The sequence below is a fragment of the Lepisma saccharinum genome, chromosome 21 (assembly GCF_977018435.1).
Source record: "Lepisma saccharinum chromosome 21, izLepSacc3.1, whole genome shotgun sequence".
Classification (NCBI taxonomy): domain Eukaryota; kingdom Metazoa; phylum Arthropoda; class Insecta; order Zygentoma; family Lepismatidae; genus Lepisma; species Lepisma saccharinum.
In genome coordinates this window covers 63,992,031-64,008,866 of record NC_139249.1, presented here as the reverse complement: position 1 = coordinate 64,008,866, position 16,836 = coordinate 63,992,031, and the positions used below count along the sequence as shown (strand labels likewise).

Here is a 16,836-nt window from a genome sequence, read left to right as displayed (position 1 = left end):
GGTAGCATCATTGCCTTGTAATCAATGGGTCTCGGGTTCGATACCCGATGGAGGCACAAGTGGTTCGGATCCCACTTTGAACTGTAGGTCCAGTCCCGATTAGCCTTACTGTGCATAAAGTGGACTTAAAACACCAACTCAATCAATCAATCAAAAATTGTTTGAAGTCTGTCAATTCATTGTAGTACTGTACAGTTTTTTAGGTAAAAATAAAAGTTACCGTTGATCTTCCACAAATCGGTATTGATGCAGTCCCGAATGACACTGGTAGTTGATAAAAATGAATCATTACCTCAGTTAAAGCAATACAAGTGACTGTTTACAACACTAGATTAAATATGTTTAATTGTGTAGATACCTCAATTCATTCTTTACTCACGACCGCACTTCCTTGAAGGATTAATAGGTATATAAACGTAGAGGGTTTTAATGAAAGGTTGACTCAGTCAACATAACAATGAAACACTTCCGGCCATTCAGTTGTGACAGTCTTTCGTAAGGGATAGTTAATTTCCTTGCAGTGAGACAGAACCACATGTGCTAAAAAGACATTACACTTAACAGTTAACACATGAAACAAACTTAAGACTTTTTTAAAATGTTTGAAATTGTAACAAGACTCGCTTCTGGTGATTTTAGAGTAACTCAACTATAGTACGTACTATAAGTCACTTTTATGTGACCACCGTATTATCCCTTCGTTCGTGTGAACTATTGATATCTCGGGAACTGATAGTGGTAGAGAGGTAAATTCCAAGGTCACCGGTCCGTTTTCTGTATCTTTCAGGAAGGTTTTAGGGGTTTCTTGGCAAGGCACCCACATGTCCTTCAACCTTTCTTCCACTGAGAACAGCTAGGTAACTCCATTTTGCAGGCTAACAAAGCTCTGGCGTCTCGACCCACACAACCTATATTATATTCTGTGTGGTCTTGGGTTGTCCTGTGTTTGTCCTTACTTGTGAAGAGCGTCCCTTTGCAGCTTCGGCCTTTAACCTGGGTATGAAGATTTTGGTCTTCAGCAAGGCATGTTAATTTTAGTACTTGGTAAGGAGTCGATGACTACATTGGTCTTAGAAACTGAGTCCTGTCTTCAATTTTGTGACAATTGATTTTGCATTATATGAACTGTACACCGCGTCATGTTTAGTCCTTTCTTGCAGATAAAATGCAAAGTATCCTTACTGAGAAAACGAAATCAACATACGTAAGTTTTTACAGGAAGAGCGAACTCCTCCCTAGTCTGCCAGCCTCCCCCCGCCCTCAACAGATAAACAATTTCAGTAATTATACGAATCGCTACCCCTATCGTTAATCTGAACAACCAATCGAAAATATTGCCACCTTCCACTCCCCTATTACGTTTTGCTATATATATTACTAATTATGGGAGGTAACTTCACGATGTTTTGGGGGCAAGCTTCTCTTCTGAAATAAACCGAATACCACATTGGACTAATAACATGACACTTCGATTGAGTTCGATTGCTGACCGAAAGAAACAAATGGAGGGGCCAATCTAGAGGAGGTGTTGATATTTCATAGTTTTCCAAGTCTTCAAAGTTCATATTTCTTGCTTAAATATTTTCAGAGGTATCGAAATATTAAATGTTAATCGATTGTTTCAATTGTTATTTTACTATCACAAACGCACGTGCTACATTTTGAAGTTCAGGTTTTGGACTTTCACTTTTGTTATTGCTTGAGACATCGACAGATCCAGTTAGATCTATTGTTGCAGACGTACATAAACAAATCCAATGGTATGCCTAGGAACGTTGATGTGTATATCATTCGTTTGCCCAGCTTTTTTTAGGTATATGAAGCGATGGTAAAATATGGTGCTTAGTAGAAGGAGACGTATGCAAGAACATTTTGTTATACTACTCATAACAGGGTCAAGGGCGGAGGTATTTTCATTTCATATGTCACAAGAAATAAAGCTGGAATAAGCATTATATATCGTTGTTTCCTTTGAATGATTGGTGCGCATAATGTATACCAGTGGAGGGTTACGTCTCATTGTCCCTTCATGCTTTTCTTTCTGCCGTACTAGTATGTAACTCTAGTGTCTTCACCAGTGGGTTCCAAAACCGGGGGGGGGGGGGGGTGCAAGGTGCCAAAACTTGGGGGGCAAAGACAGTATATTTCCCTTTGTATATGAGGTTTACCATAATGCGGGAGCAAGAGTGGTGAAAAGTAGGGGGGCAGTTGCCCCCTATTCGCCGCCACTGGTCTTCACATGTCATGTTCGGTTCTTATGTTCAAATCCAAGAAATCACATTTGTGACGTCATGAATCTATTCGCTCTCGTTTAAGCAATTTTTCCTCTTTTTCTGCTTTTTAATGGAATATTTTCGAAGTGTGCCACTTCTACGTCTGAGAAAAACAAATCAATGAACTTTTGTGACAGATCCGCTTCCGTTTCCTGTTGTTACTTTTCAAACGCTTCGTATGGGAAGTGAGGACCCATCGCTTCCGTTGGAGCACCTCCGACAGTCAGTGCTAATTCGTGGGAAGGTGCTTGAGCAGGTCATGTACAGGCGTGGTCTTCGTTGCTGGTTCAACAGTTCTGATTGATTTTATTGTTTTGTGCTGGAGGAAAACGCCATCAGCTGCATCGGTTTTGTGTGCCTGGTTTGATTACGAGAACTATGGATATTTGCAATGTTTAACCCTGCGTTGGTGGCGCACGATCTTTAGTTCCGAGTGTGTGGTTTTAACAGCGCCATTTGTCAACACCCTCCCTCTGAGTTTCTAACCTCCCTCTTTTACACCAGTGTTAGCAAGGTCTTCGAGCCGCTAGGAGTATTTCGTTGAAGCACCTTGCCGTCTGAGTCCATGCGCGACTATAGGCGTACTTAGTTGATACTGAAAATACGGTCTGCCGTTCCGTGCCCTACTAGCGAAGAGTGACTTTTTATGGTAGTGATTGCTGCCACAACAATTTTAAGCAATCCGATTGGCTGACATACCGTGACGTCATTTGTGTGATGTTAGGTTAGGTTAGGTTAGATTCATAACATAGAAGAAGAAAAAAGAGTGTTGTGGTACTATTTCCAACCCATTTTTATAGTTTTATAGAATTCAAATTGTTCCAAGAAAATATCTATTCGTAATAACTGAGGGTTAGACCTTTAATTGAACATATTTTAAGAACCCAGTCTCCGTCACAGTGCGCGACCCACGAAGTGTTAAGTGCAGAACGTATCAGAAAAATGATAATTTAAAGATGTTAATACAGAAAGTGAACCAGGTGCAGCAAAGAGTGTACTAAACCTAAGTGCAAGACTTATCGTATCAGTGATCTGTGAGATTTGAAGAAAGAAAGGTTCGTTGACCTACTTGGATTGGTTCCTCAACTGCTAACAAGTACAACTCAAGAAAGACATGATCCCTTTGACCAGAAACATTTCGACCCTCTCCACCACCAGACGGTCCTCAGGATGTCTCCCCGTGGCTTCTTGTGGGTCGCTGGGGCTGCTGCTGATCGTGGTGGGAGCTCTGGTCCTCACGACGGTCGACACGGATTGCTTCAAGAAAGACGGGAAGGAAGCCGAGCCTAAAGCAGACGAAGGGTCTTTGGTGATGGACAAAAGCTTGGGACTGATACTAATCGGACTCGGAGCTTTTCTCGTCGTCATCGGGGTCTTCATCGTGACGGTTTTCAAATGCACCGCCAGGAGGCAGAGGCATCGTCTGGACCGAACGGTAAGTAATGCAATGCTAGAGTAGGTTAGGTTTGATTTTGATTTTATTTGCTTTATTTTACTTCGCTTTTTGTGCCACTTTTCGCTAATTTGCGAAGATGGGGATGAGTGATGATATGATGAAATTATTGAATGGATACTCACAAACATCCATGCCCAGGCCAGGATTCGAATCCGGGACCCCTGGCGTCGTAGCGCGATGTGGTAACCACTCCGCCACGGGAGCCGGCAGTAGGTTAGGTTCAAGGACGTATTTAGGGAAGGGTCCAGGGAGTCCGGATCACCCTGGAAAGAATTAGCAAGTAGTTAAATTAAATAATGAACATGTACGTACTTCTTTAGCATTTATTGTATAATCGATGCTCAATTATTTCCTTTGAACTTACTAAAAGACAAGGATTATAATGCGATCACATGGCTTTGAAGGACAGTACAAAATGCATATTACTACTTATGATAATATGCATCAAATATTAATCAGGATCTTTACTTTTCGTTAACTGGAACTAATGTCATTTTTGTTATTCAATAAATATACAATTCTTTATCTATTTGACATTAATATCCTTGCTTTGTTTTTATACAATTCTTGGTGATCTTGAATACATACAACCTAGATAATGAGTACGTGCTGTTATATATCTATTCTTATAACGTATTTTTATCTATTTATGCGATAATGAAGGGCCTTCCCGATGGCGCAGTGGTAGCGTCGTCGCCTTGTAATCAAGGGGTCCCGGGTTCGATACCCAGTAGGAGTCTAACTGCACACGCGGCCGCGTGCAGACGTGTTTTCGCGTTCGCTGTTTTCCGTGTGGCAGGTAAGGCAAAATACTCTTGAGTTGAATTGAGCAAGCTCTGTTTTGGAGTACGTACATGCTAAGTGAGGAAGACTAGAAGGAAGACAAACATGCCGGTACAGAGACAAAATACGTTGAAATTTATTTTTCGTAGTGTAAAATCTAGACCTACTTCGCTGGATTTACATAAGTGGTTTCATAACACGTACGGTGTGACATCGAACCAAGTTCAAAGTTTTGAAATTGATTACTATCGAAACTGTGTATTTCTGAAATTTGTAACGAAAGTTGTGGGTGAGCGATTATTAAATGATTATGGAGCCGAAGTGCCCTATTATGATGCAGACGGACGGCATAAAATAGATGTGGAATGGGCAGATCAGCAGAGTGTTTTTGTAAGTGTGCATGTAGTGCCAGACGAATTAAGCCACGATGCGATTTGTAATGTAATTAGTGAATACGGTGAAGTGCTGAACGTAAAGGAAGAGAGGTATTCAGAAGAACATATTTATAGAACACGAACGGGGCGCATTGTGTTTAAAATGGCCCTGCGGAAAGCAATCCCTTCGTACATTACCATACAAGGAGACAGGTACTGGGTAACTTATTCTGGTCAAGTACGTACGTGCAGTGGGTGTGATTTGGAGGGACATAACTTCTCAGAATGCCCCTCGCGACGACCCCGCGTTAGTAGAACTGGACGAGTCCCTGTTAATTTGACCACTGGAACGACCCCTATGGTATCCCAACCTACAGTACTTCCAGTACTGACAAGACCCCAAAACTCGAATACAACATCAAGAGAAGAGGTCAATTGCCATAGATCCAACCCCCATTTCACGAATGAAACAATAGAGACACCCGCTACGGATCCAGAGCGTCAAACACAGTTAACACCAAACGACCCAAGCCAAAAGAAGAGCACCGAAAAAGACAAAATACATAACGAACAACAAGGTGAAAGTGTAGGTGAAAATGAAGAGAGTAGCCAACCTTCCAGCTCCAACTCCAACCCCTTAACAACACTAGATGGACCTGACAAGGTACAACACACCTCAGGAATTCCCTCACAACTCGGAAATGAAGCAGACAAGAAGATAGAATTCCAGAAAGTAGACACCGGCACAGAAGGTGGATCCGGGGATGAATCGAAAACAGAGGATGAATTTCCGGCAATTAACACGGATAAAGGACAACGACGCTCTTCAAGACACAAGCGATCCAGACCACGATTCGTCCCGCCAATAAGCAAGAAGAAAAAACCCGGGGGAGCTCTGCCTCAACATCCACAGGTATCTGGGGAGTCCTGAGTCCACACACATGGGTATCTGCACTAACAGAAGAAAGGAAGAAGTGACCACCCCTAGTGTAGTATCCAAAGTTATTTGTCGTGTGCGTCATAGAAAAAAAGAAGAAAAATACTGCAGGTGTACATTCTATAAAATTTCTTCGAGAGAGTGGAGTGGATACTGACAACACTAAACATGATTATAAACAGGTTAGTTAAAAAAAAAAAAAAATAGGCAATGTACCTAAAGGTAACAGTGTTAATAGTACTAAATTTTCCACAAACTGATTTCGTGGACTGAGTAGTAATGTTGAGCAGGTTAAGTAATTTTTGTAAGAGTGTAATGATTGTGGTTATAAGAAGGGCTTTTGATAGGGGACTGATAGGTATGATAGAGTGATCGAGTATATATTTTTTTTTGTATATATAAGTTTCTTCTTTTTGTAAAGAAGATCAACGATTTGTACCACTCTGTTCCATTTACTTGATGTGGTACTTTTGTCATCTATTGGTCTTATTGTATTGTGGTGCAAATGTCGGGTTTAATGGTTACAAGGAGAGCCTTGGCAATAAGGGGGATACAGCGTCCCTGATAACATGTAGGACGATTACAATAAATATGTTTACAACACTCAGAATAGGCACGATTAACATTAACAAACTACAAAACAGGAATAAACAAGAGGCGCTGGGTGACTTTTTTATCCAGTCGTCTCTCGATATAGCCTTTCTCCAGGAAGTTCAAGTGATAAATTTTGAACTGCCCCCATCTATAGTAGTATATAATAATGCAAATTGTCAGGCAACGGGGACTGCGCTTCTAGTGAAAAATACGGTGCCCATCACTAACGTTGTGTGTCATCCTAATGGGAGAATTATATGTGCGAAAGTGGCAAATGTTTGGATATGCAATATATATGCCCCATCAGGTACAAATCAGAGATCACAGAGGAACAATTTTTTTGCGACAGATGTGGCGGCTGAACTGCAAGGTGTAAAGGAACATATCATTTGTGGCGGCGACTTCAATTGCGTCTTGCTTCCACAAGATCAACGTCCTGGTTTTGCAACATCTAATTCCCTCCAAAAATTGGTGTCTGGTTTTAAATTGGTGGACGTTTGGACAGATAAATATTTTGATAAGCAGGGGTATACTTATATTAGAGACAATTGTGCGTCCCGGCTAGACCGGTTCTATGTTACCCCGGCACTGCGTCAGAAAGTTACTTCGATTTCTCTCACCCCTACATGTTTTTCGGACCACCTGGCGGTGATAATGGCAATTAACATTGATCTTCCCTTAGTGCCTAGGGGATATGGGTATTGGAAAATGAATACGTCCATTTTGTCTGATGAGGAATTTAAACGAGCATTTCATGAGCAATGGAGATTTTGGGAGACGCATCGCCTTCGACGTATTGACATCCTTCGGTGGTGGGATGAAATCCTAAATCCGGCAGTTAAACGTTTCTGTATATCATTCTGTAAAGAGAGGTCTCGTGACTGGAATAATAAATATCACTTTTATTATCGTGTGTTGCGTGAATTAATAGAAGAAGCATCGGCAGGACGACCGTTTCATACGGAAATTAAACGTATACAAGCAATACTCTTAAATATGACCGCCCACAAACGTATGGGTGCAAAAATTCGAAGTAGACTGCCTCAGTTTGACCCTGAAGAAGCGGTGTCGATTAGTCACGTGATACAAGAACGACAAAATGCACAACGGAAACTCATTACTGAACTCGCAGATGGAGCGGGTAATAAAATCATAGCACCTAAGGACATACAACGTACAATATATGAGCATTATGTTCGGATGTTTTCGCAGCACCAACCTGCCAATTCAAATTATGATTCTGTTGTGGATGCAGTTACGGAAGTACTTTCCGATGATGATAGAACTAAGCTTGATGAGGATTTCACATTCGAAGAAGTATATAAAGCGGTGAAAGCGGCAAAGCCTTTCTCCGCCCCTGGTGTGGATGGGCTTCCTACATGCTTCTTTCAAACATTTTGGACGCTAGTGGGGCAGACTTTAACTGAGTGGGTCAACGCGGCCTTTCAGCAACATAAAATGGGCAAGACTTCCAAGACAGGTATTATAGTATTAGTACCGAAATGTGCAAAGCCGACAGAGATCACTCATTATCGCCCCATTACACTCCTGTGCAACGACTATAAAATTTTCACACGATGTATGCTTGCACGTTTAATGCCGTACTCAAGCAACTTGGTGGGGGACATGCAATATGTATATGGTGAAAATAAAAACATTTATGCAGTGTTGCAAACGCTGCGTGAAGTGGTTACCAGTAATCATAATAAGAAAAATTTAAAGGATCAAGCGCTTTTAGCTTTGGACTTCGAACGTGCATTTGATTCGCTGAACCATAATTATATGTTTCATGTTTTCCACAAAAGGGGCATACGGGGGAATTTTCTCTCAGCACTGCAAGGGCTATATAACAATGCTGAATCGAAAATACAGCTTAATGGGTTTCTGACAAAATCGCTTAGCATTGTCACAGGTGTCCGACAGGGAGATCCCTTATCCATGTTGGCTTTTTGTATTTCCCTAAGTCCCCTGCTTGCCTCTTTGGAAGCACGGTTACAAGGAATAACTATTCTGTCAAAGTCGCTAAAAGTTTTAGCTTATGCGGATGATGTCAGCATTTTGGTTCAGTCACCTGTTGATGTGGACACGGTTCATAAACTAACGACGGAATTCGGGGTGTATTCAGGCCTTCACATAAATGTAAAGAAATCATGTTTGATGTTTTTAAATAATTCTCCACCACACACACCAGTTCAACACTTCCCTGTTGTAAACATTGTAAAAATACTTGGTGTAGTATTTACGCCTTCTTTGCAAGGAATGATACAAGTAAATTATGATCGAGTGATTGGGAGTGTAAAAGCAGTGCTACAAATTAATAAGTTTCGAAACATTAGCTTGCAATCACGAGTCACGTTTGTTAATGTGTATGCTCTTTCGAAAGTGTGGTTTATAGCCAAAATAATTCCGATGCGAATGTTGGATGTAACAAAGCTGAAAAGTGCAGTGAACTGGTTTGTTTGGAATGGGCAGTTGTTACGTGTAAATCACGAGACCTTGTGTTTAGATAATGCTGGGGGAGGCTTGAATCTTGCACACGTGCACCACAAGAGCCAGGCGCTCCGCATTCAAGCGGACATAGAGACGATGATTCAGAGCCCTGATAGCCTTACAAGTCATGTTCTTCGAGACTGCTTGGCCCATATACAGTTGGATCCCCCCATAAACGTGACTAACCTCCCCCCCAACCTTAGGTACCTCCGTGATACCTTAGTAGAGATTTGCTATGGCTTGTTACAAACTCCTACCCTGCCTGTTCCAGTGGTGTCGCACATATACAGAAGAATGCGTGTAGCGTCTCAACAGGCTGTTAAGATCGTTGCAAGACACCCGGAAGGTCGTTGGCCTGTGGTGTGGAAAAATATACACGCGAGGCATCTCGCAACAAGAATACGATCGGCGTGGTTCGTTATAGTGCATCAAATACTGCTGACTCGAGTGAAACTCTATGATCTGCACATGGCAGATTCATCATTATGTTTAATATGTAACGTGCCTGATAGTTTAGTGCATAAGCTCAGTGAATGCTTAATAACCGCTACGTCATGGAAATATGTTGCGAAACTCGTAAGTGTCATCTGTCGTACCAATGAGAAGAATATTACAATTGATCATCTTCTGTTTCCCAATTTTAGTTATTTCCCTAAAAAGAAACAGAACAGTGTATTGTGGTTACTGGGGCAATATGCTTGGTTTGCCTCTACTTACCAGCAAGTTGACTTTCATGAACAATTTGTGCATTATTTAAGGCACACAGTTCAAAATATGTCGGCAAACAAAAAGAACAATGTCTATGCGAATTTTCTAAATGTAATATATCCTAGTATGTAAAACCTGTATAGTAATCATGAAAAGTTTGTTATAATCAGATGTAAATAGTAAAGGAAATAAAAAAAAAAAAAAAAAAAGTGGAGGCACAAGTGGTTCGGATCCTACTTTAAACTGTAGGTCCAGTCCCGATTAACCTTACTGTGCATACAGTGGACTTAAAACACCAATTAAATTCATTCAATTATGCAATAATAACAATAGAATATCAATTAATTTAATAATTTAGTAATATATTTTTAATTTAAACATTATTATTATTGTTATTTCTGAGACATTGGTTCGAACCCCCTCGGAAATATATTTCTAGATACGTGCCTGGTTAGGTTATGTCAGCGTGCGAAGTTTTTCAAAACAATGTATTGCAAGGGGACAAACTGAACACGGTATATTGGAAACGCAAGGTGACATATTCCTTCAACGTTTCGTTCACACCAAAAATCGGACAAGACTTCAAGAATGTGTAGGTTAAGTTTCTCGAATTTTCTCGGTAATTTTCCCTACGTTCGCACAAAAAGTTATAACATTTGAAAGAAACGTTTAAAACGTTGAATGATAGATTCGTGTTATTTCGCTATGCATAAAGTGTTTAGCACATTTTATCCACTTTCTGAGAACAATCAACGTTATTCAGGGTTATTAGGATTGTGGAAATGTAAGGTCCTTAGCCGTACTACATGCAGTGAGACAATAATGTGTTAAAGCTTTCTAATGTTACGTTGTCAACATTACTACTTCATCCTTTCTTCAGTGTTTTTGTAACAAAGGCACAGTTTCTTGTATCATATTAACATATAAACAAATGAGATGATTTTCTATTAATTGAACTAACCATCCACGAAATTACAACCCCCCTTACACACACACAAGTGTGTTTTAAAATTGGAACGTTTCAAATTGAATCACGTAACTTTCGTCAGGTTAAATATTTTTACAAGAATGGAATTGTTAACATAAATCTGAACAACTTTTTTGTTTTCAACTAAATATACTTATGGAATGTTTCTATTTACATTGCTTTTTTCTTAGGCTATTCACTAAGATGAAGATGAATAATGATAAGATGAAATTTATTAAGAGCTATTCACAAGGGGACATCTACGCCAAGACTTGAACCTGGCGGTGGTGACATGATTTTTTTTTAATGTGTGAGTGATATTTGTCAGACTTGAGGCGTAAAAAATATTGACCTGCTATGTTGAAAAGTACATTAATGCAAAATTATACATGTGAGGAAAGTTAAGATGTTCCCATTTTCGAAAATCAGTTTTACGAAACGAGAAGAATTCCATTCAAATATATATTTTACTCGTCTTTAGGCAATAATAATAAATAATAATAAATACATACAATGTTGTCAAGTTTATCTTCCTACCGTATACGCCCAACAATATAGATTTACGATAGTTCCATGTAGAGTCAGTGATTATACTTGTAACGTTTAAAACACGAAAACTTACTTTGCTTCGTGAACAAGTTTGCATCTGGCAAATATTTCTGTTACAAATCTGATTGTATTGTTTCTTTTGGGAAGGGGATCACATAATCCCTGGCAGGATGAAGATTTACTTTTTTGCCAGGGGAGGAAATATCTGACAGCCCCCGTTAATTCTTACCCTGGGCTATTCACGATCTCGCCACTTTATGACACAGAACTCCAAATATAAATGGATCAAATATAAGTTTCCACAGTTAAACAATTTGTACAATTTGTGAAAACTACGAAACATGACAGCTACCATGACTTTCATTGAAATTGTATAATTAGAATTAACATTCAAAGTTAGGAAATGAGAAGATATAGGATGTTCCCAAGCCAAATTTATTTTTTTAATTATGGATTGTTTTGGGGAGGGGTGGGAATAAATTACACAAGAAAAAGAAAATTTGTGAGAAACAGATGATTCAAAATTTTCTGCATATTTCAATAATTTCCCTTTTCAAATGAAATTTTAGCTGAATGATTTCTATGTACAAGAGGAAATTTTCCTTCATATGCCAACACTGCATCAGTCAAGATTCTTACACGAAACTAAACGAACGGTCATGAAATTAGGCGGGTGGCAGAAGTTCGCGCTGTTGCCACGTCGGAACACAACCCCGTGTGTTCGGAGATTTTAGAGAATGAAAGATCTCGTTGTAGAGTTGTTTTTTTGTAATCCACGTGATACAAACTGACAGTATTTGCTCGAACGCTCACGGATGACATAAAAGTGCCCCGGAGAGAGATCGGTCTGACGCTCCAACTAGGCAACGCAGCCCGGTTGACGTTGCCACCAGCTACTTTTGTCCCGCTCTCGCTTTGCTTCTTCCCAAATATGGCACCAGCGCAATCTACCCAGCCGCATATTTTCATGGCCGTGCGTTTAAACTAGTATTTTATGAGTCTTCAGTTTAAAAGGTTTCATGCGATTGCTATACGGTTGTTCAGAATGGACAGGTTTCCGATAGTGTCTGAAATGTACCCTTATGTAAAGGTTACGTCTGTCAGTTCATGATATGTCACAAACTACCGATGAAACAAAGATAAAACATATTGAACTGAAAGACACAATAAACGTGTTCATGAAACAAACGTTATCTTCGTTTGCTATTGGAAGCCACAAATCGACACTACACAACCTGTTGATATCTCAGAAATTCTTAGAGTTTGAAATGTAAAATTTTGTGACTGGATTGTCAAGCTCTAGCTGAATGTGACATAAATTGTTTTGATTGGTCTGTCTGAGATTCAACTGTTAGGTTCACGTTGAAACTACTAGAAGCTAAAGATGAAAGTAGTTTTATTCAAGTACCAATTTGTTTTGAAATTAAACCTGCCAAGCTGCATGTGTGTCAGATGAACTTATACAATGAAGCTATAACTAGAAAACTGATAGACTCACGAACTCGTTGCCGAATGGTGGGATTCTAGTCCTAGTCTGGGCATATTTGTTTGTGTAAGTGTCGTCCATCATCATGATGAAGGGGGTCCAAAGGGGGTATTTGCTTGCGCTCCACTCAGATATCTGGGAAACGTAATATAATTCGTATGGTGAAATTATAGCGCGAAAACATGGATGAGGGGTATCGTGAAAGACAGCAGATTAAGTGGTCTCTGTCTGATATATGTGCATCGTGAAAAAGTACAAAAAGATAAAAGGTGTTTATGGAAAGGAAGTAAATCGAATCCAGAATCTATTTAAATACTGGACCCAAGTCTGAATATGCCAACAACGCCAAAGTATTTTGAATTCAATTCAATTATATGATTAAAGCAGAAAGAAATGTGATTTTGTTATGATTTAAGGGCAAGATAGAAAATCTTACTCCTAGCTGGGTGAGTTGCTTTACAAACTTGCGGGCAAGGTGGGGATGCTTGTATGGAGCAACATGGAGAAAATGCAATGGACAGGGGTCGCCTATGTAACTTATCCTAGTGGGGGATTCTTTTTGAGAATTTTCTTAAGTGAGGAGTCAGTATCCTCCATGTTACCTCGACTTTGAGCACTGCTGCCCCTGAGAAAAAAATCCTTCGGGCATCCTTGATCGTGAGTAGACAAATTAGCAGAAAGCGACGCAATACGAGAAAAATATGAAGTACGAGCTTAGTGCAACGTAATATGTGAATTAGCGTCCCTCTCATCTCTTTGCCAATTCAGTTTGCTATTACTTGACAACTAATAGTACAAACGAAAGTAGGAAAGGTACAATCCAGTGCAAACCAAGGAGAAACTTAAATTGTTTGGGGTTTCAGGGCAAATCCTTGAACTTTGATATTTTCCAGAATATTATTAAATGTAAATAAATTGTTGTAAACTTAGTTATCATAACTATTCCTGAACTATCATTATTTATTTATTAGACAAATGCACAATTACAGCGTTCTGTAAACTGGAAAATAAAGTTTTACAACGCAATTAACAAAGGCAGAATACAGTTGTTCTGCAATCACAACCGAGTTTACACTTACATAAATGTTATTATTAACTGTGGCATAGTGCTCGATTATCATAATTATAAGCTGATACAATCATACAATACATTAAATAATAATAATAACAGAGATAAACAAAACAGGTTCAAGGATATGAGCTTGTTAAATATTCAATACACACACTAACCCACCATATAATTATATGTTTGTATAAATAGTTTTTCAATTTACTACGTTTACTGTCTGAAATGTATTGAGGACATTTATTCAGAATTATTTTAGGTTCATAGAGAATATGTCAATGCTGTTGTTCCTAGTTAGCTACTAAATTTATATGTAAATACATATTTATGTATGAAGCTGAAATCAATTATTTTATGTATTACGTTTGTGCATCATGGCATGTAGACTCCAAAACTTTAGTTTGTATTTTCCATATTTCTACGTATATTCTACGTAGTTAGCTACTAAATTTATATGTAAATACATATTTATGTATGAAGCTGAAATCAATTATTTTATGTATTACGTTTGTGCATCATGGCATGTAGACTCCAAAACTTTAGTTTGTATTTTCCATATTTCTACGTATATGACTCATATTTTACATATTTTAGTTATTTTTACATATTATTTCTATATTTTAGGACATCTCTCAACATATACTCCATATTCGCCCAATAACTACGTACATGTCCACGCGTGATCGAAAGTGTTTGGTGAATTTCTTCCAAATATCAGAAAAAGTCCGAAACAACGTTAAACAAACGAAAGTTTAAGTTTTCAATACCCTCTAAATGCGTTAATTTCTCTGTTATCCGAGCAATAAAGTGTTTTTTTACCACTCCTAACTGTTTGCTTTTCTCTTGAAAAAAATTGAAATTCCTGTTTATTTACAATATTGTTGTCAACACTAGATTGATTGATCGATTGAACTGGTGTTTTAAATCAATTTTATGCACAGTAAGGCTAATCGGGACTGGACCTACAGTTTTAAAGTGGGATCCGAACCACTATGTGCCTCCACCGGTCAACGCTAGAGAATGAGAGCTCAAGTACAGCACCTTGAATAACGTAGTGTGGAAAACGGCACCGTTCTGGGCTCTCTGGCTGGTTCCACTCGAATATGATACCGCTAGAGGCGTTGGTGTCGGTACAGCTGCATGGCATTCTTCTGCTTATAATGGAAGTAAATGGAGTTTTCCCTGCAACGTCTGATTCTTTTACATGAAGCATTTCTATGAATGTGATAATTGCTATGATATTTAGTAAAGTGATCGCAAAGACATTAACGAACATTCTAGGCAGTCGACCACGTCCTGTTATCGTTATACTTTTATTAATAATACGGGAGAAAAAAATACGCGTGGAATGCTCTTGGTAACTAAATTTTTGTGTATGAATTAGGTTCATTATTATTATCATTATCATCATTTGTTTTAAAAATATACACACTGAAGCATTTGTATTTTTGGTATCTTTTCTTCCGCTTTAAACTAATCGCGGCGATGGTGATAATGATGATTGCGTGAAACGACAAGGGAAAACCCACAAAACTTAGTGCCATCGACATGAGTGTAAGGAAACTTTCAGACCAATAGGACAAGCGACACGGAATGTTCACACTGATGTGACTAGTGACGCAGACACTTCCAGATTGTAAAATAGCAATCATTGCGCATGAGGTTCCAAACACCAAACGACACGTTCATATGCCGTATTTGCATGCTACTTGTTACTTTGGTCTGAAAGCTCCTTAAAGGAAGGGTTCTCAGACCGAAGCGACGCGCCACAGGGGGAGTTCCCAACTAAGTGACAAGCGACACGGTGCCTTCAGTCTATTAGCAAGCGTTTACTGCTAATTCTGCGAACAGCAAATCTAGGCGACATGATAAACCGTATGTTACCTCAACAGATCTAGGCGACACGATAAGCCACACGTGTCGCTCGTACTGGGCCCTTTTCCTCAACAGCTTGGAACGTGTTGCCGTGGTTTGTTGTTCGCGCATGCGCGATGCAATGAGTGTCTTGCTTTAGGGAGATTGCGCACCAAAGAGACAAGCGGCACGTGACACTTATCGCTTGAGGATTTCACCAACCGAACGCTGGCCTGTACGATGTGAAATGTTGCTCTTGATTGGCTCGTTTCCAAGTGACATGTGTCGCGTGTCGCTTCGGTATGGAAGTTGCCTTGGACAGAAGGACCCGTGTCGCTTTGGTGTGAAATCCCCGTATCGTTTGTCGCGTGTCGCTTTGATCTAAAATCTCCTTGAGGAAACGGTGCAGTCAGATCTTGTGTCCCTACGTTTCGAAAGGCTGCATTGATTACCGACTGCTCGCTTCCAAGCGACACCTGTAGTTTGTCGGCTAGGTATGAAATATCTCTCAGGATTTTATTTATATTCTAATAACATAGAAAAATAAACTCTAGTACACAATCCAACACCTGACGTCCGTAATCACATTGCGATGTTTCTTCTTGTGTTACGCATGCTATTTATTTATTTATTTTATTTTACTTTTCTTTCAAAATTAATGCCATTTCGTGACTGCAAATCACTCCTCAAATATAACTGTTTCAATCAAGACAAACAAATCTACACAATATATTCCAAAAACTAACTAAGCCGCATTACTTTCATAAGAAAATTAGCAGCTGTGCTGATCGCACTGCCATCTATGTTGCCATCCGTCTCAGGAACCAGTTTCTTGGGTCGTTTTCCACACTACGTTATTCAAGGCGCTGTAGCTCAAGCATCGGCTCCTGGTTGTTACAGTCGTTATGTTTGCAACTTTGAAGAGAGTCCCAAGCCGAGCAGCCCATTGCTAACCCACCCTCCCTTTGCGCGCCCGACAGCAGCGCCAGAAGCAACGATTTTGTGGCTTACGTACGGGATTCGCTTCTGGTTTCTCTTCAAAACAGTCACGGTAACAGTTGCAATGCAGAGGCTGTATTTTATGTAGCTCGTGTTTTGTCTTATATTATTAAAAAGGTATTTTGTTACTATATTATAAATCCGTTCCCTGGTTATACTTGCACATTGTATAGGGTGGGCCATCGGCGATAAAATAAACACCGTGCAATATTTTTGAACGTTTGTTGCTTTATTGACAAGAGTTCACCTTCCGATTAGTTATGGAATATAATTTCATTCAAATGGTTGCCGTGGCTCGCA

The 16,836-nt window shown here is 39.5% G+C and overlaps 1 protein-coding gene across 2 annotated transcripts in view; it reads left to right on the top strand.

The window, feature by feature from the left end:
- LOC146004060 (uncharacterized) overlaps positions 1 to 16,836 on the top strand; it is a 117,148-nt gene that overhangs the window by 57,905 nt on the left and 42,407 nt on the right. Inside the window, exon 1 of one of the 2 annotated variants that reach the window (XM_083142674.1) lies at positions 2,957 to 3,708. The exons of the other annotated variant lie outside the window; for it this stretch is intronic. Within the exon in view, the coding sequence (XP_082998800.1) occupies positions 3,388 to 3,708 (321 nt within the window). The 5' untranslated portion in view covers positions 2,957 to 3,387. Of the gene's footprint in view, positions 1 to 2,956; positions 3,709 to 16,836 lie in introns of those variants that run through there. 2 annotated transcript variants of the gene reach the window in all.